Raw genomic sequence first — 26,409 nt, 5'->3', positions numbered from 1 at the left:
TTTTCTTTTCGCCTTCCTTCCCGTCCCCATTTTTGCCTTTTCACGCTCTAGTATTTATCGTCGTATTTGCGTTTACGTATTGTCCTAATCAAGGTCGGTCGGATAACGACTGAAACGTCGAACGAATAGATAAGTTTTCCCAGAAAATATTTGAATTTATTTAACCTAAACACATTTAGTGAAAGCATCGTTTATTCTCAAACGCAAACTCGGGTCCATGCCAAACAAGAAGGTCAGATATCTGGCATTGCATGGGCACTCACAGCACGTAGGCCTGTAGTTTCGTTATCACGAAATCAAAATAGTAACAACACTTCCACGAGAAAGAAAAAACTATATTTAGTCAAATGCGCCGATGATGGAGGTTCGAACAAGAAAGACAGCACCTTAATGGATGTAAATGTTTTACAGGAAAGGGAGAATGAAAAACTGGTATAGTTGCAAATTTGAAAGTTTCGGTGGGTTGAGTAAGTTTTGTTAACTTCCTGTAGTCGAAACCGGATAGGCTACACTTAATTTCGTTTTGCTGTATCACAAACTACTAGGTTGATAAGGATGTCAAAAGTTTTCGTGATTGCAATCCTAACTTCTTGCTCAAGCTTTGCAGGTGAGTGAAATTACTTCTTTAACAACACTTTTATACCTCGTAGAAAGAATAATATTTTGACTGACAAACGGCACATGTGCCCCAAAACAGTGAAATCTTGTGCAATGGCTTCTTGATTCTGCTTGGGTGAGTAAAAAAGTACAAAACTGCAACACTACATAGTAGAAAGAATGATGGTGTCAATGTCTTGTTATGCCAGGTCGTGCGTCGCCGAGCCAGACATCACTTCCAAAACCTCATCGTATTTCGTGCCGTACTATGCATGGCGGAGGCCTCCTTTATACGTGTTAAAAATTGCTACATTCATCAATTCCAGTTTTCTATATTACCTTTCAATGAAATAAAATATAAATGCTCACCACACCCAAAATTTAATCCGTTAGAAACGATGTTAAATCTTAACTTCATTCTCCAATTTTAGTTTTGGAAGCATTACGTTGCGACGTACCAACTGGCTGGTTAAACAAATCAGGAAACATCACATCTCCGAATTTCAGCAGTGTTCGAAGCTATCCAAATAAGCAATACTGTACGTGGAACCCGATAAAGAAAACATATATATTTATGTTTGTTTTCGCCGTAAAGTTCTTGGATGTTCGCAAGCAAGATTTGAACGATTTGAAATTTTGCAACGGAACTCTCAAAAAATGCAATTGTGAAGATCATTTGACACTGCAAAATGGTAAGTGACAAAAACAAAATGCTTATTTGAATAAGCTTATGTTTTATCATCTGAAAAGAATCATCTTTGCAGTTTACTTGTGCGGAGCAACAAACAAAACAATGTGTTACGTACTTTACGAAAGAAATATTACGAAAGAAGATATTATGTATTTAAAACATGAGTACAAGTGTCATAATATTTACACTTTAAAAAGAAGCCAACACCAAAGTCATTTCATTTTTTTTTATTCAAGTCGGTCAAATTCAGGCAAAGGATTTTTACTTAAGTATTGGAATATAAATGCTGCAGGTAAGCTACACATTGCAATACTTCCTTTTATGTGTCAGTTTTATTTGGCGTTTACATGCAGAATACAGTATTGGTTTTGAAAAGTATTCGGAACATGTACAAACCACGTCTGGATTGGCGCCAACCACCAGATACAAACTTATAACTACAGCAGGTCAACAATGTTGGATTTTTCATCAGGAGCGATGTTTTAGTCTAATATAAACTGCAACCATATAGGACCCAGGGAAACTACGGCGGCATCGTTGACAACAAACGCAACAACTTCAAAACCAACAAAATCAAAGCAGCCAATGTTTCGCATTAACACAATCGCGGTGCCAGCAGGTGGCGCTGCAGGAGCAGTTGCGTTGTTTGTAACCATCATTCTGGTGATCATAATATGCAGGTTTGTAATCACATGTGAGAAAACATTTTCAAACAGCTGCGCGACCAAAAAGTCACCATTGGTTAAAGTCATTTGGTTTGCAGCAAAGTTCGTTTGCATTTTTAGAAAAAGACGTGGCAACGTAAAACCCGGAAGTCCGTTGCAAGGAGACGGTTCTATAGAGAAAAGCAATCCCATCTACGCAGAAGCCAAGCTTTCTGGGAACACAACCACAACCGATTCCGTGCCAGCGCAATGTTCTGACGCGCAGTATGCCGAAGTTAAACCGAGGAAAAAGATTGTCGCCAACGAGTTGTATTGTCATGTTGATGTCGATACTGTGAGTTTTGTAAGCTCTTGGGCGACAGACAGTGACGACGAAGCAGAAGACCAAAATACAAAAAGATCCCTGAAATAACTGCTTGTGTTTATTTTATTCGCGTGGCTGGATTGAATTTAACTTATTTTTTCACAAAATTTTTATGCACAAGAAGAATTTAACAGATTATAATTTTTGGGTCGGATTGTGAGACTTAAGTGCGGAAATGTGTGTTGATAAAAGCGAAGCTAGCCAAGTGTTTTATAATTTTAATTGTGTTGCATGTCGCACTTGTTCTTGCTGTACTGTAACAAGGAGACTTTCGACAAACTCCACAGATGAATCAGTTTTTTATCAACGTTCATTCAGTACTTGCATTGCAGTCAAAACATTATTCATTTAAACACGTGTGTCATGTTGTAATTGAACAATTCACCATTTTGTTGCTGGTCTATCTCTTGGGCATTCACAGGTTACTGGTGGTACGTACGAAGTAATCATAACTATAAGAACCAACATATGACTTGCAGGCAAGAATTAGCATATGATTCATTTAAACACATGTGTCATAATCCAGCGTAGGTTTTGTTATATTGTCCAGTGCTCAGAAGTAGTTGCAGAACTACTTGCTCACCACCACAAACTAGCATTGTTAAGCGTTGCAGTTCCAGTCACAGAAAATGCTAACGGCATTGCTTTTAATGCTTTTTCCAGTGGGTGAGTGGAAAAATTTAATGAGGATTTTTTTTCCTTTTTTAAGTTGAATTAACGTATTGTTCACAGTTGGAACCTCAGGTTTGAATTTAACATGCAACGCAACACAAAGTGGAAAACTTACAGACGCGTTTGGTAGAATAACTTCCCCGAACTACGGAAGCAATAAAGTGTATCCCCCACTTCAATCATGTACATGGGAATTATCAACAATCAATTCAGACCACGAGGTTGTGGTAATTGTGATTAATTTTCTGGAGATACAAAAACGCGATACGTGCAAGAAAACTTTATGTGAGGGAAATGACACGGTTTGTGTCGACCATATAACCTTACTGCTAGGTAAAACACAATAAAATTTGCAATGATGGCGAATTGTATTTTTACACAAACTTTGTAGGTAGTTCTGCAGAGTTAAACATATGTGGAAATACAAGCAGTAAACTCTGTTATGTGATTGGAAGCAACACAGTCCCAAAAGAACCACAGGATGATTTGATGCAGACTTATTCATGCAACAACAAAGCATTTCTACATTCCTCTGAACAGCCATACAAAATGTGGTTTTATTCCGACGACAATATCAGCATCGGGGTTTTGACCTGCATTATTGCATTCGGAACATAACAGGTAGCTAATATTCAACCTAAGAATACAAATGTTTATTAGAACAATGTTGCTACTGCGTATATCGTTGAAACGGATTTAAACAAATTATGATTAGTTATATTGATACCTTCAAGTACAAGGCCTGCTTGAAAAGTATAAATAAGCCTATTATAACATATAGAAACAAGACATACAAAACAATAGTTTTCTGTTGTTGCTACAGTGGTAACAACAACAACAACAACAACAACAACTACAAAAACAAAAGCTGAAATAACAACATCACAGACGCCATCAGTGACCGAATCAAAGATACCAAACAACTTCGACACGACGTCATTTTCAAATCCAACGGTTGGAAAAACGCACAGTGAGTTACGAACGACTTTACGATGCGTGATGATTTGCCTGTGTCCGTTAAATGGTGTTGAATTGTGTTTATTTTTAGAAGCTTTCACCCAAGACGATCGTTTCAAAACGGAACCACAAAATCAAGGTGTCTTACTGCCAGCTGTGTTAGGTTCAGTCATAGGTGTGCTGGCAGTTGGGCTTATTTTATCGTTCGTTTTCTGGCGGTAAGTGCTGGTTAACTCCAAAACCTAAGCTACGTAACTCAAAACACTTTATGGCTAACTCCAAACATGTGTGTTGAGTTACGTAGCTTAGGTAAAATTAACTCAAACTCTTCTGCAGGAGATCTTCTGCAAGACAAAGCAAACTTACAAAAGAAATGAGAAAACTGAAAGAGTTGGTCCAACCAGGAACTGTTTCACGTAAATATATCATATGTTTTTCACGGGAGTTCAACTGCCTTCAGTATTAAATCTGTTCCATAGAACCGCCCACGTCTACAAGTCCACATTCGACGTCAAATCCATACACTCATCAAGAACACGCTTACGAGCTGCCGATACCGTTGAGAGGATACGAATACATTGACTTGGAATGAAAAGAATACCGATTTTTAATATTTCTATCACTTCGTGAACGGCCTTTGCGTCTCAATACCTTTTTGGGTAGACAGTGGATTAAGCGAATATACCCTTACAAAAACATGCAACCAAATACCTTTAATGGTACATTGGAAGATTCCCCAGTTCTGTTCGATTTGGCAATATTAATAACTTTTTCCTTGAGAGATCATTAAGTTATTGATCCATGTATGCGAAACTACAGACCTGATTAAAATCAGCGGCTCATTGGCGAAATTTTCTACATTTTATCACAACAGTTTGCTGACACCAAAGGTTCTATAAGAATGAAATGTAGGGAAGTCTCGTCATTGATCAAGTAGCAGTTGCGATTAACGCAGAGTAAGCAATTAAAATGTAGTTTTTTGTCTTGCCAATCAGGAAATCCAAACCTTTGGCATGCACCTACACGTTCGTCTTTTTTACACACAACACGCACCATTTCGTTGTCACGAAAGCAAAACCTTACAACTCTTCCGCCGAGAAGAAATTCTGAGAAAATATTTTTCTCAGTTTGAAAACGCCAACCAGGATTTAGTTGCAAAGTTTTAAGACAGTACGTTAGTGTATTCTGTTAACAGATAACCTTGAAAGTAGTAAACCGAAAGAGCATTCAAGCAGAGTTATGTTGGTTTATAAAACATATTTATGATAAATTGATATCTGTTAGGCGGTATTTTTAGTTCAGGTAATCGAATCCGGGTTTGCTTCACATATGTTTGCTATTTTATTCTAAAACCACAACGTTGAAAAGAATGTCAAAGGTTGTTATCATTGTTATCCTGATACCTTGCCTACACTTTGGTAAGTATACTACTTATCTTTCAACACTATATCTTCGAAAGTATAATATTTCGTTTTTTCTGAATAACAAAAATCATGTGCCCCAAAAGGTGACAAGATCATGTTTCATGTTTCTATCGTATATCCACAAGTGATGTTATAGACTAATATAAGTTGATTGAAAGATTGATACGATTTCAGTATTACAATCTTTTTTGTTTGCGACGGACAAATATTAAAATCTTTATCTTATCACAGTAAAGTAAAAGATGTTCTACAAGTCGAAACTGTGCAAACAGAAAACCCAACTTTCTAGATATTACAACATCGAGTTGTGACGTTTCTACCACTAACATGAGCAAATCTGGAAATATCTCTTCTCCTAACTTCGTCACTGGGCAGAACTATCCAAATGGACAGTTTTGTTCATGGCTTCCAAAGAAAACAGATTCAAGTATATTACTTTTCGCCGTCAAGTTTATAGATATTCGCAAGCAGAATGGAAGTGATGTTTCATTTTGCAATGGGAGTGCAGACACATGCAACTGTGAAGATGTTTTGAAACTGATAAACGGTACGTAACATTGAGTCATAAATGTAAAAACGTTATTTAAAATCTTAAAAAACATGATATTAGTTACCATGTGCGGAACAACGAACAAAACAATGTGTTACATACTTTTGGGAAATGTTGGACAGGAAGTAAAGGAGTACTTGAAACACAAATACAACTGCCATGATACTTTCAAGTTGAAATACAACCAAACAAATCTCCATATTTCGTTTTATTCGAGCAATACGACCACAGGAAAAGGATTTTTACTCAATTATTGGGATATAAGTATTAGGGGTAAGTCCCTTCTGGTAATACATTCTTTCCGTTTTATTATTCACTTGTAAGTAAGGGGTTTGCATTTAGAATATTTACAAGACTTAAGCCAATATGCACACGCCACATCTGAATCAGTGCCAGTCACGAGCGTCAACTTATCAACAACAAAACCAGGTCAACAACACCGGCTGGTAAACGCGAGAGTTAATCTAAAATGAAACTATAAACGTCTAGAATCTGAGGAAAACACGACGGCATCTTTGACAACAAACGTGAACACTCCAAGACCAACAACTACTTCATCTGAGCACCCAATAATCTTTCCCATTAACACAACAACGGTGGCAGCAGGTGGCGCTGCAGGGACATTTGCGTTGTGTGCAACCGTCGTTCTTGTGATCATAATATGCAGGTTTGTTCTGGTGGTCATAATTATCACAACATTTTCAAACAGCTGCGAGACCAAAGAATCACCATGGTTAAAATTATTTGTTTTGCAGCAAAGTTCGTTTGCATTTTTAGAAAAAGACGTCGCAGCGCAAAACCCGGAAGTCCGTTGCAAGAAGACGGTTCTAATGAGAAAAGCAATCCTATCTACGCAGAAGCCAAGCTTTCTGGAAACACAACCACAACCGATTCTGTGCCAGCGCAATGTTCCGACGCGCAATATGCAGAAGTTAAACCGAGAAAAAAGGTTGTCGCCAACGAGTTGTATTGTCACGTGGATGTCGATGGTGTGAGCTTTGCAAGCTCTTGGGCGACAGACAGTGACGACGAAGCAGAGGACCAAAATACAAAAAGATCCCTGAAATAAACTACTTTGGTTTGTTCCACAAGTTTATTCGCGTGGCTGGATTGAATTTGAATTATTTTTACATAAAATTGTTTTGCATGAGAGGAATTGAACAGATTATCATTTTTGCGTCGAATTGTATATCCCAAAAAAGGGGGAAATGTGTTTAACAACAGCGAAGATAGCCAAGTTTATTTTAGTTTTTATTGTGTTGAGTGCTGCACTTTTTCTTGCTGTACTGTAACAAGGAAACGTTTAACAATCTGTACCGATGATTCATTTCTTTCTATATATGTCAATTCCGTACTCGTTTGCCATCAGAAATCATTCATTAAAACACGTGTATCATATTCTGATCAACCAGTTAACGTTTCGGTTGCTGCTCGATCTCTTGAGCATCCACGGGTTATTAGTTCGAAGTAATCAACACTATAAGAACCAATATCGCTTGCAGGCAAGAATAGGCTTCTGATTCAACTGAACACATGCGTCATATCGTAATCAAGAATAGTTTTTAATATACTATGCAAAGCTGTAAATTTTGCAGGAATAGCTGGCGAACTAGGCATTGATTTTTCTCACTATAAAAGACATAATATATAAAGATAATACAGAGGGGAAATACTAGAGCGATACATTGATACGAAAACGTGATTTTGGACTGAAATTTAGTTCCCAGAGTCCAAACAGTGTGGTCAGGATCTAATAGTTCCTTTCATATATTTGCAGTCATCAGTAGCATTGCTAGCGCTGGAGTTTCAGTGGAGGAAAATGTTAACGGTGTTGTTGTTTTTATTGCTTGGTCCAGTGGGTGAGTGGAAAATATTAATGAGTAAATCTTGCTTTTTCTGAAACAAATGTAGTGTTTACAGTTGGAATGCAAGGAGTAACTTTAACATGCAACGCAACACAAAGTGGAACACTTACAGACGCGTTTGGTAGAATAACTTCCCCTAACTACGGAAGCAATAAAGTCTATCCCCCACTTCAATCATGTACATGGGAGTTACCAACAATCACTTTAGACCAGGTTGTGGTAATGGTGATTAATTTTTTGGAGATACAAAAAACCGAATCGTGCATGAAAATTGTGTGCGAAGGAAATGCCACGGTTTGTGTCGACCATCTAACCTTACTGCCAGGTAAAGGACAAAGAAATTTGCAATGATGGCGAATTTCATTTTTACATAAACTTTGTAGGTAGTTCTACAGAGCTTTACATATGTGGAAATGCAAGTAACACACTCTGTTATATCATTGGAAGCAACACAGTCCCAAAAGAAACAGCGGATGATTTGATGCAGAACTTTCCATGCAACACCAAAACAATTCTATATTCCACTGAACAGCCATACAGACTGTATTTTTATTCAGACGGCAACATCAACCAACGGGGTTTTAACCTGAACTATCACATTTGGAACATAACAGGTAGCTAATATTCAACCGAAGATGCAAATATTAAGTAACGTATATTAGAACAATGTGGTCACTGCGTATATCGCTCAAATGGATTCGAACAAATTATGATTAGTTATATTGATACCTTCAGCATCAACGTACACAGCATCACAGACTTCCACGCCATTTGTGCCTCGAAACTTAGCCTTTGCCTCCACGTCATTTCCAGGTAAGCATCATTCAGTCAACTCCCCGATTTTCACTATAAACACATGTAGCTAACAAAACAGACCTAAACTGTCACCAAACCATGCTTTGACAAACTGAAAGTAATGGGCGAATTAAATCTTTCACTTTAAGTCGCAGAAGCTTCCAACCCCAGGAATTATAGCTCCTACACAGAATCAGTACATATTCGAGGAACCATGAAAAACATTGTAATGTCGGCTGAGTTCGGTATAATCATCGGTGTACTGGCGTTCGGGATTGTTTTACTGTTTGCGGCTTGGCGGTAAGTAAAACAGTTCACCACTAAATTACACCTTCAAAACACACGTATTTAAGGCAACCGTGGATTAAGTTTTGATTTCTACTTATGTTTTGATAGTTTTTGATTTCTACTTAAGGATATCTTGTACAAGGAACAATAAACTAAGGAAAGAAACTAAGCGGGAAATGAGGAGACTTCAGGTGTTGGTGAAACTCGGATCAGTTCCAGGTAAATATTATTTTACAAACTTCCTATGATCGCGTATACATGGTACTCATGGTTATGTTGTATGTTAGAATCACCATCGCCGGAAAGTGCACAATCTTACACGAATGCGGAAACAAGTCAAGAAAATCCGTACGAGAAACCGATGCAGCTACAGAAGCACGTGTATATGAACTTAGATTAAATAAAGATATGCTGAAAATTACGTAGAGATCCTTTTTCAATTGCAGTCTTGCTTTAACCAACGCGAAAAATGTTTAACTGAAAAACGCTTGCTACGCTATTACTGTAACATATGAGTTGCTTTACTATTGAAGTGAAAATTGCAGAAAATGCCCAATTTAACTTAAATATTTCTGCTTCTTATTGTCAGCCGTATCTTGCCCATTGGCATCTCTTTAATACTTTGTACATTTTGTTTTGTTTTGTGACGAAACTATTTCAAATATCAGTCGAAAAAAGAAGTACAATAAAAAAATTGGCATCTTCTTCAGACAGTGTAAAAATCATTTTTTCGCTACTTACGCTCAAAAATAAACGTCACTCTGACCACTATTTATGCCTAATAAGCAGACCCGACCTCTGGCAGACACCAATAGGGCCGCCTTTTGTTACACACAACACGCCCATAGTTTCGTTACCGGGAAAAGTAAGTTGTGACGCCATTTCCTTTAACAAGAAATTCGCCACTCTTTAAACTCAGCATTAAAGGTATCAGTTGGTATCTTCAGTGAAGAGTGGGCAGACTGAATGCAGTTTTTGTACATAATCTTACAATAATTAAATGAACCTTTCTGTGGCAGAGTTAACAATGTTGAAAAGCGTGAAGAAAAAGTCATGTTTTAGTACGTACAGTATGTGAACAATTGTGGTTTGGAAACAGATAGAACTTGGATAATAGTGTTTTACACTTGTATTTAGCTCACCATTATTTGCATTACATATTTTTCTAGTTTATTGTAGATACAATGGCAAGGATTCACTTACTTACGACAGTCATGGCATCCATCGTATGTTACGGTAAGTTCAATTGTCTTGATTGACAAAATGCCCCAGCCCTCAGAATGTACGTTTATTGCGGGCGAAGCGTTTTTATAATGATCCTTAGTGGGAATAACATTGGCTAAATGAAAGCCTAACGATGTTAAACCCCAGTTTTAGTTTTTCATCTATTTAATTGTTTAACATCTTTGTTGCAGGGTTTTGCTGTGATCTAAATACAACAACTTACAAGTCGGGAAGAATAATGTCGCCGAATTTTGACGGCAGCGAACATAATTCAACCAACCGTTTTTGCACTTTTAAATTCAACGTCAACTTCGTTAAAGAGGTCATGGTTATTGCAGTTAGATATTTACGAATGGAAAAGAAGGTGTCGGACGATGTTGCGTTTTGCAACGGAAGCAGCAAGCACTGCAACTGTGCAGACATGCTGACTTTACCAGGAGGTACAAACTATCAAAAAATTTCTCGATGCTTTTAATTGCATTTACAAATTGCAGGACATGGACAAAAAATGCAGTATCTTTGTGGAACAAGCTACAATACCAAGTGTTACATTTATACAAACAATTTCCCAACTAAATTTTCATTTCATGGGTATTGGAAGGACAAGTATAACTGCAGCGAAACTTTCCACATTTCAAAGAATCAATCAGTGAACAATAATTTTTACTTTTTTCTTTCTCAAAACGCCAGTGGAAGGTTTTTGTTTGACTATTGGATAATCAATACGACTGGTAAGCTCCTTTAAAATTCATTGTAAAATGTTTGAACTTCACAAACAACGTGTTTTTCTTTCTTCAGGATTTTGGATAGATTGGCTGACGTATTCAAAAAAAGCAGAAATTTCCACCAATTCGCAACCACAACAAATCTCTACAGCAGGTGACAAAAAATATACTTTGTATATAAAATGTTGCCTTAACAAAAGCGCGTAAACCTGTTCTTGTTTCTTAGCTACAGTACAACCAAACTCAACGGAAGGCACAACAGCCACGACGGTAGTCTCGAAGAATTTGACCACTTTGGAAACAACGTCATATTCAACAACAAAAGCTGCCTTGGGCGTCAACACCACTGTCATAGGATTGGGAGTTGCAATAGGAGCAATAGTTTGGTTTGCCACCATCCTTGTTGTCATCCTTCTATGCAGGTTTGTGAATATGTAGAGATGTCCAACTTAAAAAGACATAGCTACTACATCCCAATGCTCAACACAAATCCAATGTTGAAAAATATCAAGACATAAACCAAATTCCAAGCAACTAAGATAAACCATCTTAGGAGCAAAGAGTTTGGAGCTGACTACTCTTAATGACAGTGCACCAGCAAGTACTATACTCCTTATTAGAAAGCCAATATTCTTGACATACTGGGCAGACATCAGTGATGATAAACATAACTGTGGATGAAACTTTTGCTTGATATACAAACTGTTGAGAAATTTATTGTGACACAAGAGTACGTATGTAGTTAGCCACAATGTGAATGTAATCATGTTGATTATTTGAACATCAAAGTATATGTTTTGATGCTCATGTTCGCCTGATACTTTTAGGAAGAGACGCCAGAATCCGAAACAGGAAAATCCGTTACAACAAGTCGTTTCCACGACCAACTATACGGACACCAAGCTTTCCGAAAACGCAACTGCCGAATCGCCCGCGCCAACGCAAAATAAGATCCCCCAGTATGCCCAGGTCCGCAAGCCGAAGAAACAAGAAACAAACGAGTTGTACACCCGCATCGAAATTGACGCTGTGAGTTATGCGAGCTCTTGGGCGACCGACAGTGGCGACGAGAATCCCAAGTAAAGGGAGAATTCAAGAAATTTCTTCATTTTTTCGTGAAAACTCAAATCTTACATTCAAATGGACGTTTTTATTTGATTTTTCTTGTCGTTGAGAACTTGTTTACATTCCTGTTGTTTCCTAAAGGGCCACATAATTACTTTTATTTCGCTTTCTGTGACGTCACCAAGTATCAATCAACTTATTTTAAACACTACCTCGTCCCTGCATGACTGTCGAATTTTACTCATTTAAACTTATGCGTCATGTTGCAGTGCCGAAGTCAAACTGACTAGTTGAAAGTAACGTTTGATGTAACAATCTTTTATTGGTACGACAGGAGCATGAACAACCATAAATGATTAGCATTCATCTCGTACAATAAACTGGAAAACTACTTTGCCTCTTTAAAAAACGCGAACCAATCCCTCCCATAAAAAAAAACAAAAAAAACATTGTACTAAAGTCCTTCAATCGAGACAGAACATAGCTATTCATGGGGATTATTTCGCCCATGGCTACTATAGGGTCTTGTTGTCAAATGTTTTGACCGCCTACATATTACCTGGTGAATCATACTATACGTCACATGTAACCGCATTTAACATTGTATGACTCCAGCAAAACAAGCGAAGAAGTGCTTAGAAAGCACTGTCGGTGTAGACTCAAAAAATGTTGTACAAATATTGTTTGTATTTTCACAGTATTAGGGTACAAAATCAGAGTGGAGGAGCCCAATACAGCGTCCTGGTCTAATTAAAGCTTACATGTAATGCTGTTATATCATGCATTGTTTAACGCCAGTGTTTCAGTCAAGAAAAATGTTAACGATGTTAGTATTGTCAAGTTTTGCTATGTGTAAGTGAACAAAGTAAATATGTTGTGACTTCTCGATAACTTATGTTTTCTAATTTAAAGAAACTATTGTTTACAGTGGAAGTCAAAGGAGTGAATTTAACATGCAGCGCAACACAAAGTGGAAAACTTACAGACGCGTTTGGTAGAATAACTTCCCCGAACTACGGAAGCAATAAAATCTATCCCCCACTTCAATCATGTACATGGGAGTTACCAACAATCAATTTAGACCAAGTTGTGGTAATTGTGATTAGTTTTCTGGAGATACAAAAACCCGAATCGTGCAAGAAAAATTTATGTGAGGGAAATATCACGGTTTGTGTCGACCATCTAACCTTACTGCCAGGTAAAGGACAATGTAATTTGCAATGGTGGCGAATTTTATGTTTTTACATAAAATTTGTAGGTAATTCTACAGAGCTTTACATATGTGGAAACACAAGCAGTAAACTCTGTTATGTCATTGGAAACAATACAGTCCTAAAAGAAACAGCGGATGATTTAATGCAGAACTTTTCATGCAACATCAAAAATGTTCTACATTCCACTAAACAGCCGTACAGACTGTATTTTTATTCCGACGACGACGAAAACATTAATTATCGGGGTTTTGACCTGCATTATCACATTCGGGACATAACAGGTACATCGATACTAATACTGTGCAGTAAAAACAATGCTTGGTTTCACTGCTGGTAATAACAAGAGAGTTATACATTAAAGCGTTGATCTCCACCACATCGGCTTCAACCCAAAGAACGACAGCCATCACTACACCTTCTCCTGGTCAGTATATAACTGTTAACTTGCGTCCGAAACGGCGAAGAAAATGATTCTGAAAGAACACTTGCCACTAGCTGTATTCCTGACAGAATCAGCAATCATTCTTACTCGTATTACCAGCAGTATGCAGATACGCCTGTAAATTTTGCACACTGGACAGAGGGGAAAACCGTTACGTCATAAAATAACTTTGCATCGTATGTATTTTACAGCTCTAACTCTCAATACATCACGTGTATCCAGCACCGCAACAGACATAATCCCTATCAACGAAACAGGCATAAACCCTATCACCTCAACAGACATAACCTCTATCACCTCAACAGACATAACCTCTATCACCTCAACAGACGTGACCACGAATACAGAGGAAACAAACTCTGATTGGATCGGTCCTGTAACCGGAGCAGTTGCTGGAATCTTTCTGCTTGTCCTGCTTGCGGTTTTTATGAGGTATGAATTGCGCCAGCGAAAGTTAAAAACATCCAACGTCGAGTCCACCTTCTTACAGGCGAAAATATCTGAAGCGACAGCACCTTCGCAAGCCATTTAATGAGACGACAGCCAACACATACGGTTCACCCATAACGGTAGCTTTCAACAACATCCCAGAGAATCATGGAGAAACAGAAAATTTTCCAGTAGCTGAGGGTCCAGCACGCCAAAATACATCCGACACTACGTCACAAAGCGACGTAGTCTACGCAGTTGTAAACAAAGGAGAAAAGAAGATCGTCGACAACGAGTTATACAACTCTATGGAAGTTGACGTTGAAAACGGGGCGCAAGATGACGTAACGTACAGTGTGGTCCATAAACCACCGAAATGAAAAATAAACGGTTGACAACGTGCTGTAAATGCCTTGAGAGTTATTTATGTTTTTTTAAAAGAATTTAAATATATTATTGTTTCAATTAAGTGCATGTTGCTTGCTTTCAACGTGAAATCAATCTTAACGACCAAACTAAAGTTTTTGAATAAAACATAATATACAACTTATATTTGGTACATCAGTAACTGAATATTACAAGGTCGCCCACAATTACGACGGGTTTATGATGACGTTTTATGAAATGCGAACAAAATTGGTAATCTGCTAAGTGTCTAGGTGTTCATTGGTAAAGGCTATAAAAGTGCACAATCTCGACCACCATAAGGTTAAACAAAGCAAAGCGCCCTTAATCAGAGACAGACTAAACACACTTGTTGTCATACCGCTGATTCAGACAAACCAGCAACAACCTACGTGCCGGATGCTCTTCTTAGTCACCCAGGTGTAATAAACTTATATGGATGAATTCGATTAGAAAAGATGTCGTCACATTTGCTAACAAATGAATGACCATTAACCCCCGTTGCGGTTAGGACACCAACTATTGCTGTTGCAACCAGGTAGAATGTTGAAAAGTAGTTAGACCGCAAAAACTTAATCTTTACGTTGGCATTGGTTACAAGTTTTAGGCAGACAGATGCCATAATTGTTTGGCAAGTTTTATCGTTGTATTTTATATATTCTTGAATGTCAGATTTGTTCTAAAATAACGTTGTTCTTACTAAAAAATGATCACACTGAAGCCGTATCTCCGGATCGTCTATCTATTCGTGTTTTGCTGTTTGATCGGTAAGTGTGTACAATCTGCTGGTATGCGAGCTACTTTAGCATAACTAATTTCACGTTTTAGGCAAGGCCAGGTGCAACGACTTGTCATGCAACACGACTTTCGGAACTATAAGGAACACGAAGGGAAACATAACGACACCAAATTACGGGAATAACCAAACATACCCGCCACAACAAGCGTGCAAGTGGTATCTGCCACAAATTTCGACCGAACAGTTTATAGTGGTTGTCATCGACTTTCTCGAGCTGCAGAAAAGTAAACATTGTGCAGGGTCGTATTGCGAAGGCAACGCTTCCCTCTGTTACGACCACCTCACACTGCTGAACGGTTAGATGCAAAATCCTAGTCTATGATAAATAAGCTAGAGATGTTTGCAGCGATTTTATTGTTACCGTTTAGTTTCCACCAAGTTGCTCAACTATTTTAGCACTCTTGACTGAAAACTACGCATGGTTTTGCATAGTGGTCAAAATTGCCTTCTAGATATTAATTGTTAGCACGGCGAAAGAATGTTGTCAGATATACAACCTAATAAAAGCTCTGTGATATCAAATTACAGAAAGTCCTTCGGAAGTCTACCTTTGCGGATTGACAAGCAGCAAAAAGTGCTATTTCTTAACGAACAACACAATCGGGATGGAACAGGAGAGAAATATGAAGACCAAGTATGGATGCGGGGATTTCAGGACGCTCAGGAGCGGAAAGATGCCATACCAGATTTTGTTCTACTCTGACGAAATCGTCAATCAGCGCGGGTTCAGCTTGCTGTACGAAATAACTGACATTATGGGTATGGTAAAAAAAGCAATTGTCGTGACCTAATCTGAGTATTTACTTAGTTTTGTTTTATACAAAGGGCCAACGACAGTAGTTCCAACAACAAGTACTGTGATTCCCACGACTTCTTCTCAGTCTGGCACGACAGGAAAACTTGTTACCTCAACCGTGACGACGTCAAGTACACCGTTTTTTTAAATATAACAATAAAAATCAATTTACGTAACGTTGCTTTTAGGTCTATTTTCACATATGACAACATCGACCCCGTCCTCACAAAACTTAAATCCTAGCAACGCGCCGTCAAAACGAGCAGACCATTCCGTAATAATCGGAGGTGTAATTGCAGCATTCATTTCTCTTGTCCTTATTATTGCTGCTCTGCTTTTAATCAGGTGAGCGTTTGGTTTGGGTAATACGTCACAATTGTTACAGCTACAAACTGTTTGCAGGAGGAAACGCCAACAGGTAAAACTCGGATCAGTTCCAGGTAAATATTATTTTACAAACTTCCTATGATCGCGTATACATGGTTCTCATGGTTATGTTGTATGTTAGAATCGCCATCGCTGGAAAGTGCACAATCTTACACGAATGCGGAAACAAGTCAAGAAAATCCGTACGAGAAACCGATGCAGCTACAGAAGCACGTGTATATGAACTTAGATTAAATAAAGATGAGCTGAAAATTACGTAGAGATTCTTTTTTAATTGCTGTCTTGCTTTAACCAACGGCAAAATTGTTTAACTGAGAAACGCTTGCTACGCTGTTACTGTAACATGCGAGTTGTTTTACTTTTGAAGTGCAAATTGCAGAAAATCCCCAATTGAGCTTAAATATTTCTGCTTCTTATTGTCAGTCGTATCTTGCTCATTGGCATCTCTTTAATACTTTGTACATTTTGTTTTGTTTTGTGACGAAACTATTTCAAATATCAGTCGAAAAAAGAAGTGCAATAAAAAAATTGACATCTTCTTTAGACAGTGTAAAAATCGTTTTTTCTCTACTTACGCTCAAAAATAAACGTCACTCTGACCACTATTTATGCCTAATAAGCAGACCCGACCTCTGGCAGACACCAACAGGGCCGCCTTTTGTTACACACAACACGCCCATAGTTTCGTTACCGGGAAAAGTAAGTTGTGACGCCATTTCCTTTGACAAGAAATTCGCCACTCTTTAAACTCAGCATTAAAGGTATCAGTTGGTATCTTCAGTGAAGAGTGGGCAGACTGAATGCAGTTTTTGTACATAATCTACAATAATTAAATAAACCTTTCTGTGGCAGAGTTAACAATGTTGAAAAGCGTGAAGAAAAAGTCATGTTTTAGTACGTACAGTATGTGAACAATTGTTGTTTGGAAACAGATAGAACTTGGATAATAGTGTTTTACACTTGTATTTAGCTCACCATTATTTGCATTACATATTTTTCTAGATTTTTGTAGATACAATGGCAAGGATTCACTTACTTACGACAGTCATGGCATCCATCGTATGTTACGGTAAGTTCAATTGTCTTGATTGACAAAATGCCCCAGCCCGCAGAATGTACGTTTATTGCGGGCGAAGCGTTTTTATAATGATCCTTAGTGGGAATAACATTGGCTAAATGTAAGCCTAACGATGTTAAACCCCAGTTTAAGTTTTTTATTAATTTAATTGTTTAACATCTTTGTTGCAGGGTTTTGCTGTGACCCAAATACAACAACTTACAAGTCAGGGAGGATAATGTCGCCGAATTTTGACGGCAGCGAACATAATTCAACCATTTTTTGCACGTTTAAATTCAACGTCAACTTCGCCAACGAGGTCATGGTTATTGCAGTTAGATATTTACGAATGGAAAAGAAGGTGTCGGACGATGTTGCGTTTTGCAACGGAAGCAGCAAGCACTGCAACTGCGTAGATATGCTGACACTACCTGGAGGTACAAATTAATAAAATATTTTCTTATGTTTTTAATTGCATTTACAAAATGCAGGATATGGACAAAAACAACAGTATCTTTGTGGAACAAGCCACAATACCAAGTGTTACATTTATACAAACAATTTCCCAACCAAAATTTCATTTCATGGGTATTGGAAAGACAAGTATAACTGCAGCGAAACTTTCCACATTTCAAAGAATCAATCAGTGAACGATCATTTTTACTTTTTTCTTTCTCAAAACGCCAGTGGAAGGTTTTTGTTTGACTATTGGATAATTAATACGACTGGTAAGCTTCTTTATGAATAACCGTAATGTTTGAACTTCACAAACAACGTGTTTTTCTTTCTTCAGGATTTTGGATAGATTGGCTGACGTATTCAGAAAATGCAAGAACTTCCACCAATTCGCAACTACAACAAATCTCAACAGCAGGTGACAAAAAATATGCTCTGTATATAAAATGCTGTCTGAACAAAAGCGCGTAAACATATTCTTGTTTTCTTAGCTACAGAACAACCAAACTCCACGGAAGTCACAACAGCCACGACGAAAGTCTCGATGAATTTGACCACTTTGGAAACAACGTCATATTCAACATCAAAAGCTGCCTTAGGCGTCAAAACCACTGTCATAGGATTGGGAGTTGCAATAGGAGCAATAGTTTGGTTTGCCACCATCCTTGTTGTCATCCTTCTATGCAGGTTTGTGAATATGAAGAGATATCACACTTAGTCATAGCTATTACATTCCAATGCTCAACACAAATCCAATGTTGAAAAATATCAACCTATAAACCTCATTCAAAGCAACTAAGATAAACCATATTAGGAGCAAAGAGTTTGGAGCTGACTACTCTTAATGACAGTGCACCAGCAAGCACTATACTCTTAATAAGAAAACCAAAGCCAAGATTCTTGACATAGTAAGCAGGCTTCAGTGATGATGAGCATAACTGTGGTTGAAACTTTTGCCTGATATACAAAGTGTTGAGAAATTTACTGTGACACAAGAATACGTATGTAGTTAGCCACAATGTGAATGTAATCATGTTGATTATTTGAACATCAAAGTATATGTTTTGATGCCCATGATCGCCTGATACTTTTAGGAAGAGACGCCAGAATCAGAAACAGGAAAATCCGTTACGACAAGTCGTTTCCACGACCAACTATACGGACACCAAGCTTTCCGAAAACGCAACTGCTGAATCGCCCGCGCCAACGCAAAAAAAGATCCCCCAGTATGCCCAAGTCCGCAAGCCGAAGAAACAAGAAACAAACGAGTTGTACACCCGCATCGAAATTGACGCTGTGAGTTATGCGAGCTCTTGGGCGACCGACAGTGGCGACGAGAATCCCAAGTAAAGGGAGAATTCAAAAAATTTCTTTATTTTTACGTGAAAACTCAAATCTTACATTCAAAAGGACGTTTTTATTTAATTTTTCTTGTCGTTGAGAATTTGTTTACAGTCCTGTTGTTTCCTAAAGGGCCACATACTTACTTTTATTTCACTTTGCGTGACGTCACCAAGTATCAATCAACTTATTTTAAACACTACCTCGTCCCTGCATGACTGTCGAATTTTACTCATTTAAACTTATGCGTCATGTTGCAGTGCCGAAGTCAACCTTTAACTGACTAGTTGAAAGTAACGTTTGATGTAACAATCTTTTATTGGTACGACAGGAGCATGAACAACCATAAATGATTAGCATTCACGTCGTACAATAAACTGGAAAACTACTTTGCCTCTTTAAAAAACGCGAACCAATCCCTCCCATAAAAAAAACAAAAAAACATTGCACTAAAGTCCTTCAATCGAGACAGAACATAGCTATTCATGGGGATTATTTCGCCCATGGCTACTATAGGGTCTTGTTGTCAAATGTTTTGACCGCCTACATATTACCTGGTGAATCATATTATACGTCACATGTAACCGCATTTAACATTGTATGACTCAGGCAACACAAGCGAAGAAGTGCTTAGAAAGCACTGTCGGTGTAGGCTCAAAAAATGTTGTACAAATATTATTTGCATTTTCACAGTATTAGGGTACAAAATCAGAGTGAAGGAGCCCAATACAGCGTCCTCGTCTAATTAAAGCTTACATGTAATGCTGTTATATCATGCATTGTTTAACGCCAGTGTTTCAGTCAAGAAAAATGTTAACGATGTTAGTATTGTCAAGTTTTGCTATGGGTAAGTGAACAAAGTAAATATGTTGTGACTTCTCGATAACTTATGTTTTCTAATTTAATGAAACTATTGTTTACAGTGGAAGTCAAAGGAGTGAATTTAACATGCAGCGCAACACAAAGTGGAAAACTTACAGACGCGTTTGGTAGAATAACTTCCCCGAACTACGGAAGCAATAAAGTCTATCCCCCAAACCAATCATGTATATGGGAGTTACCAACAATCAATTTAGACCAGATTGTGGTAATTGTGACTAGTTTTCTGGAGATACAAAAACCCGAATCGTGCAAGAAAACTTTGTGCGAAGGAAATGCCACGGTTTGTGTCGACCATCTAACCTTACTGCCAGGTAAAAGACAATGTAATGGTGGCGAATTTTATGTTTTTTCATAAAATTTGTAGGTAATTCTACAGAGCTTCACATATGTGGAAACACAAGCAGTAAACTCTGTTATGTCATTGGAAACAATACAGTCCTAAAAGAAACAGCGGATGATTTGATGCAGAACTTTTCATGCAACATCAAAAATGTTCTACATTCCACTAAACAGCCGCACAGACTGCATTTTTATTCAGACGACAACATCAATTATCGGGGTTTTGACCTGCATTATCACATAACAGGTACATCGATACTGATACTGTGCAGTGAAACGATGCTTGGTTTAATGATAACAATATAATTGTACATTATAGCGTTGATATCCACCACATCGGCTTCAACCCAAAGAACGACAGCCATCACTACACACTCTCCTGGTCAGTATATAACTGTTAACTTGCGTCCGAAACGGCGAAGAAAATGATTCTGAAAGAACACTTGCCACTAGCAATATTCCTGACAGAATCAGCAATCATTCTTGCTCGTGTTAGCAGCGGCATGCAGAAACGCCTGTAAATTTTACACACTGGACAGAGGGGAAAACCGTTACGTCATAAAATAACGTTGCATCGTATGTATTTTACAGCTCTAACCCTCAATACATCAGGTGTACCTAGCACCGCAACATACATAATCCCTATCACCGCAGCAGGCATAAACTTTTTCACTTCAACAAACGTAACCCCTATCACCTCAACAGACGTGACCACAAATACAGAGGAAACAAACTCTGATTGGATCGGTGGTGTAATCGGAGCAATTGCTGGAATCTTTCTGCTTGTCCTGTTTGCGGTTTGTGTGAGGTATGAATTGCGCCAGCGAAAGTTAAAAACATCCAACGTCGAGTCCACCTTCTTACAGGCGAAAATATCTGAAGCGACAGCACCTTCGCAAGCCATTTAATGAGACGACAGCCAACACACACGGTTCACCCATAACGGTGGCTTTCAAAAACAACCCAGAGAATCATGGAGACACGGAAAATTTTCCAGTAGCTGAGGGTCCAGCACGCCAAAATACATCCGACACTACGTCACAAATCAACGTAGTCTACGCAGTTGTAAACAAAGGAGAAAAGAAGATCGTCGACAACGAGTTATACAACTCTATGGAAGTTGACGTTGAAAATGGGCCGCAAGATGACGTAACGTACAGCGTGGTCCATAAACCACCGAAATGAAAAATAAACGGTTGACAACGTGCTGTAAATGCCTTGAGAGTTATTTATGTTTTTTTTGAAAGAATTTAAATATATTATTGTTTCAATTAAGTGCACGTTTCTTGCTATCAATGTGAAATCAATCTTAACGATCAAACTAAAGTTATCGAATAAAACATAATATACAACTTATATTTGGTACACCAGTAACTGAATATTACAAGGTCGCCCACAATTACGACAGATTTATGATGAAGTTTTATGAAATGCGAACGTTGTTGTGACCTGCTAAGGTCCAGTGTTTATTGGTGAAGGCTATAAAAGTGCACAATCTCGACCACCATAAGGTTCAACAAAGCAAAGCGCCCTTAATCAGAGACAGACTAAACACACTTGTTGTCATACCGCTGATTCAGACAAACCAGCAACAACCTACGTGCCGGATGCTCTTCTTAGTCATTCAGGTGTAATAAACTTATATGGATGAATTCGATTGGAAAAGATGTCGTCACATTTGCCAACAAATGAATGACCATTACCCCCGTTGCGTTTAGGGCACCAACCACTGCTGTTGCAAACAGCTATAGACTGTTGAAAAGTAGTTAGACCGCAAAAACTTAATCTTTACGTTGGCATTGGTTACAAGTTTTAGGCAGACAGATGCCATAATTGTTTGGCAAGTTTTATCGTTGTATTTTATATCATCTTGAATGTCAGATTTATTTTTAAACAACGTCGTTCTTACTAAAAAATGATCACAGTGAAGCCGTATCTCCGGATCGTCTATATATTCGTGTTTTGCTGTTTGATCGGTAAGTGTGTACAATCTGCTGGTATGCGAGCTACTTTAGCATAACTAATTCTACGTTTTAGGCAAGGCCAGGTGCAACGACTTGTCATGCAACACAACTTTCGGAACTATAAGGAACACGAAGGGAAACATAACGACACCAAATTACGGGAATAACCAAACATACCCGTCCCAACAAGCGTGCACGTGGTATCTGCCACAAATTTCAACCGAACAGTTTATAGTGGTTGTCATCGACTTTCTCGAGCTGCAGAAAATTAAACATTGTGCAGGGTCGTATTGCGAAGGCAATGCTTCCCTCTGTTACGACCACCTTACGCTGCTAAACGGTTAGTTGCAAAATCCTAGTCTATTACAAATAAGCTTGAGCTGTATGCAGCGATTTAATTGTTACCGTTTAGTTTCGACCATATTGCTCAACTATTTTTAGCACTCTTGGCTGAAAACTACGCACGGTTTTGCATAGTGGTCGAAATTGCCTTCTAGATATTGATTGTTAGCACGGCGAAAAAAGGTTGTCAATTATACAACCTAATAAAAGCTCTGTGATATCAAATTACAGAAAGTCCTTCGGAAGTCTACCTTTGCGGATTGACAAGTAGCAAAAAGTGCTTCTTCTTAACGAACAACACAATCGGGATGGAACAGGAGAGAAATATGAAGACCAAGTATGGATGCGGGGATTTCACGACGCTCAGGAGCGGAAAGATGCCATACCAGATTTTGTTCTACTCTGACGAAATCATCAATCAGCGCGGGTTCAGCTTGCTGTACGAAATAACTGACATTATGGGTATGGTAAAAAAAGCAATTGTCGTGACCTAATCTGAGTATTTACTTAGTTTTGTTTTATACAAAGGGCCAACGACAGTAGTTCCAACAACAAGTACTGTGATTCCCACGACTTCTTCTCAGTCTGGCACGACAGGAAAACTTGTCACCTCAACCGTGACGACGTCAAGTACACCGTTTTTATAAATATAAGAATAACAATCAATTTACATAACGTTGCTTTAGGTTTATTTTCGCACATGACAACATCGACCTCGTCCACCAAAAACTTAAGTCCTAGCAACGCGCCGTCAGTACAAGCAGACAATGCCGCAATAATCGGAGGTGTAATTGCAGCATTCATTTCGGTTGTCCTTATTATTGCTGCTCTGCTTTTAATCAGGTGAGCGTTCGGTTTGTTTAATACGTCACACTTGTTACAACTACAAACTGTTTGCAGGAGGAAACGCCAACAGGTAAAACGTTTCCGCATCCGTTCGCGCACTTAAAAGTGACCTCTTATCAAATGTGGTGTTTGGACGAGTGACGAAAAGGAAAAAAATATTTACAAACTTTATTGGAATCTTTGAATATCGTAGTACATGTACATTTATGTCCGAAGGCGTGGCATGTGGAAATTTAATAAAGAAAGAAATTTTCAGCAGACTTTCAAAACTTTGCGTGATATCGTTTTTCTGGCAGGAGAAAGAGGAAAGCGAACGCCACTATCGTTCCTCTAATTATGACTGGTCGAAGTTAGTTTACATTTGAGAGCCACACAAAAATTAGAGAGAAAACGCTTAGGGTTACAAACGAATTACAATAGTTTTGACCTGTCTGCTCTGTGTAGGAACATGTGTTTAATTTTGTGAGTTGTCAGTCGTCGTCCGACAGTTGTACTCGTGTTGCTAGAAATAATCATTCTATAGCTTGTCATACGAAGCACAGTTTTGATGCTCATAGAAATGATATCGCGAATCAGGCAACGAAATCTGGCGCTCATGTTGGTGTTGCATTGCTTGATGGTTGGTAAGTGGAGGCTTGAATAAAAGGCCTATGTAAGACTTAATCAAAGTCACTAAATTCAGCAACAGCGCAAAGAACCCGCTTAGTGTGCAGTACGGCGGGTGGGAATATACAGGGAAGAACAGGAATAATAAAATCCCCAAATTTCGGAGGTGATCGCATGTATCCGCCACTGCAGGGATGTACTTGGAACCTACCACGGATATCGGTTAGGGATGAGGTCGCAGTTATCGCACTGGATTTTCTCGAGATACAGAAGCAAGGCACGTGTAGCAATGTTTACTGTGAAGGCGACGTGTCAAACTGCTTCGATCACTTGACATTACTGGATGGTAAGCGTTGGAATTAGTGTGCACGTTGACGTCACGGTGTGCAAACCTACAAATCCACAGGAAGCCACGCATCACTTTATCTATGCGGATTCACGGATGAGAAACGGTGTTACGTGTTTGGAAATGTGACCCTCGCCTCAAAGGAGATTTTAGAGATCGCACAACAATTAAGCTGTCAACATATCAGGGTTTTAACATCCAACAAGCAACCATACAAGATGCACTTTTATTCCAACAGTATTACGGAACAACGAGGATTCAGCTTGAGTTTAGCCATAATGAATTTGACAGGTGAGCGTAATAAATATTGCATGGAAGTTCCAATTGAAAGTGGCGCAATTAAAAATGTTTGTAAATCAACTAAAATATGCATGCACTTCGAAAGCCAGAAACTGAAGCAATTCTGTATAGAGCTTGCAGCCGCATCAAGTACCACTTCTTTGCCATTACCTACAACACTTGCTGCTCCAATAAAAGGTTGGTGAAGTTATCATGTGTGTGAATTCGCACTTGCAAGGGGATTTTTATAATAATTTCAGATCTAATTCCTTTTACTGTGATGCCTACCAGCACCAAGGCCAAGTTCACCACAACAAAGCCAAAAACTTCGTCACTTTTAATAACGTCGAGTCTAACGAAAATACGACGATTGGGAACACCAAAGGAGAATTCCATGGTTTTTAGAGCGGCTATTGGTGGAGGTGCAGGGTGCTTTGCTCTCTTTCTGTTACTTCTGATCATAGCAAGCTTATACAGGTAAGCCGCACGTCACAATGGTTTAAGCAAAAGAACCTTAATTATACTGTGATAAGGAAACGAGAAATCCATACACAACGTCGCAAAATTCAGGACAGCAGCACCATGATAGAAAAGAAGGTCGCACCACCAGGCGTTAATATTAGCACTGCGATACGAGATCAAGCCGGGGTTTTTGCCATTACACACGGCGACGGAACTGGTGTGGGAGACCACAGATGTGCGCAACCTGTAACTGCCCATGATGACACGTGTTATTCCACACAATCCGGGAGTGTGGAAGAGCTGGAACAAGAGAGAAACATCCCAGATTCGTGGGAAGGGAAACGAGAAATGGTGAAACACCTGTTGTTAGGTGTTAACGTTACGCCTTGAGTTAATGAAACTTCTGGCAATCTGATTAGCTTGCATTGTTCCAATACATTATCGGTCAAAGAAATTCGTTTTTCGACCTTTGCGTGGACAATTACAACACTATAAGCGTAAGCAGGCATGAATATTCTTCCTGCAGATGTCATAATACTATGCATGCCTCCATACGTGGGCTTTAGTAGGCGTTCACTGCGTCATCTTAAAACAAGGAAGAGGGGAATAGTTAAACCAACCAGGAAGAAAAGTTGTTACGCTTGTGTTAAACAGCAGGATGATCATTTGCTGTAGGAGAAAATATAGTTAGTGTCAGCATTTCTTCTTACTTTTCCAAAAGATGGCTTGTGAATGCCACAGCAAATTGTTTTTTTGGTGTATTGGTAAGTATTTGGTTTGTGCAACCGAGCACATAACGTACATTTACTTTTATTACGCAGTTAAGTTCTGTTCCAAACATTCTAATGTACAAATCACAGAGAGTGGTCAAATCAGGGCCTCCCCAGGAGACTGCCAAGATGAATGCACATGGACTTTGTCACCTTACAATGGCACAAGACTAATGTTATATGGATTTACAAAGTCTTCAAACGACGACACAGTTATCATACCTGGCTGTTAGTGTCCAAATATAAACTTTATACAAGCAAAATGAAGTTAACTTAAATCCTTTCGCAGTGGAAGAAGAACTGAAAAAGGATGATTGCGTTATATATATGGACAACTTCGCTAATTTAACACCGTGCGATCATCC

The 26,409-nt window shown here is 38.6% G+C and overlaps 5 protein-coding genes across 12 annotated transcripts in view; 4 read left to right on the top strand and 1 right to left on the bottom strand.

Annotated features, from left to right (window-relative positions):
- The window catches only part of LOC145889249 (nesprin-1-like), a 197,458-nt gene that overhangs the window by 108,850 nt on the left and 62,199 nt on the right, over nucleotides 1–26,409 (bottom strand). The gene's annotated exons all lie outside the window — the stretch shown is intronic.
- LOC145889862 (uncharacterized) lies at nucleotides 1,078–2,383 on the top strand. The gene is made up of 6 exons (XM_082980909.1): nucleotides 1,078–1,136; nucleotides 1,193–1,289; nucleotides 1,362–1,580; nucleotides 1,642–1,734; nucleotides 1,800–1,968; nucleotides 2,074–2,383. The coding sequence occupies exons 3-6, from the start codon at nucleotides 1,391–1,393 to the stop codon at nucleotides 2,363–2,365; spliced, it is 744 nt and encodes a 247-aa protein (XP_082837035.1). The 5' UTR covers nucleotides 1,078–1,136; nucleotides 1,193–1,289; nucleotides 1,362–1,390; the 3' UTR covers nucleotides 2,366–2,383.
- LOC145888888 (uncharacterized) lies at nucleotides 5,698–7,143 on the top strand. The gene is made up of 5 exons (XM_082979759.1): nucleotides 5,698–5,917; nucleotides 5,981–6,193; nucleotides 6,263–6,349; nucleotides 6,410–6,587; nucleotides 6,698–7,143. The coding sequence occupies exons 1-5, from the start codon at nucleotides 5,698–5,700 to the stop codon at nucleotides 6,987–6,989; spliced, it is 990 nt and encodes a 329-aa protein (XP_082835885.1). The 3' UTR covers nucleotides 6,990–7,143.
- On the top strand, nucleotides 12,634–14,347 carry LOC145888885 (uncharacterized). Its single transcript, XM_082979756.1, has 6 exons — nucleotides 12,634–12,734; nucleotides 12,811–13,080; nucleotides 13,141–13,377; nucleotides 13,458–13,520; nucleotides 13,730–13,970; nucleotides 14,029–14,347. The coding sequence occupies exons 1-6, from the start codon at nucleotides 12,662–12,664 to the stop codon at nucleotides 14,345–14,347; spliced, it is 1,203 nt and encodes a 400-aa protein (XP_082835882.1). The 5' UTR covers nucleotides 12,634–12,661.
- On the top strand, nucleotides 19,918–21,614 carry LOC145888878 (uncharacterized). The gene is made up of 6 exons (XM_082979747.1): nucleotides 19,918–20,055; nucleotides 20,132–20,401; nucleotides 20,455–20,676; nucleotides 20,749–20,811; nucleotides 21,021–21,237; nucleotides 21,296–21,614. Exons 1-6 carry the CDS (start codon nucleotides 19,983–19,985, stop codon nucleotides 21,612–21,614), a joined length of 1,164 nt encoding a protein of 387 aa, XP_082835873.1. The 5' UTR covers nucleotides 19,918–19,982.

Source organism: Ascidia mentula, chromosome 2 (genome assembly GCF_947561715.1).
Source record: "Ascidia mentula chromosome 2, kaAscMent1.1, whole genome shotgun sequence".
Classification (NCBI taxonomy): Eukaryota; Metazoa; Chordata; class Ascidiacea; order Phlebobranchia; family Ascidiidae; genus Ascidia; species Ascidia mentula.
Note: the sequence above shows the minus strand (reverse complement) of the source record. Positions and strands in the feature narration are given on the sequence as shown.

Coding starts and splice junctions, on each gene's coding strand:
- LOC145888878 (XM_082979747.1), top strand. CDS start 19,983: ATGCATTGTTTAACGCCAGTGTTTCAGTCAAGAAAAATGTTAACGATG. Junction 20,677..20,748: donor CCTGCATTATCACATAACAG/GTACATCGATAC, acceptor TGTACATTATAG/CGTTGATATCCACCACATCG. Junction 21,238..21,295: donor CTGTTTGCGGTTTGTGTGAG/GTATGAATTGCG, acceptor ACCTTCTTACAG/GCGAAAATATCTGAAGCGAC.
- LOC145888885 (XM_082979756.1), top strand. CDS start 12,662: ATGCATTGTTTAACGCCAGTGTTTCAGTCAAGAAAAATGTTAACGATG. Junction 12,735..12,810: donor ATTGTCAAGTTTTGCTATGT/GTAAGTGAACAA, acceptor TATTGTTTACAG/TGGAAGTCAAAGGAGTGAAT. Junction 13,521..13,729: donor CATCACTACACCTTCTCCTG/GTCAGTATATAA, acceptor TGTATTTTACAG/CTCTAACTCTCAATACATCA.
- LOC145888888 (XM_082979759.1), top strand. CDS start 5,698: ATGAGCAAATCTGGAAATATCTCTTCTCCTAACTTCGTCACTGGGCAG. Junction 5,918..5,980: donor TGTTTTGAAACTGATAAACG/GTACGTAACATT, acceptor ACATGATATTAG/TTACCATGTGCGGAACAACG. Junction 6,194..6,262: donor TTGGGATATAAGTATTAGGG/GTAAGTCCCTTC, acceptor GTTTGCATTTAG/AATATTTACAAGACTTAAGC.
- LOC145889862 (XM_082980909.1), top strand. CDS start 1,391: ATGTGTTACGTACTTTACGAAAGAAATATTACGAAAGAAGATATTATG. Junction 1,581..1,641: donor TTGGAATATAAATGCTGCAG/GTAAGCTACACA, acceptor GTTTACATGCAG/AATACAGTATTGGTTTTGAA. Junction 1,735..1,799: donor CAAACTTATAACTACAGCAG/GTCAACAATGTT, acceptor GCAACCATATAG/GACCCAGGGAAACTACGGCG.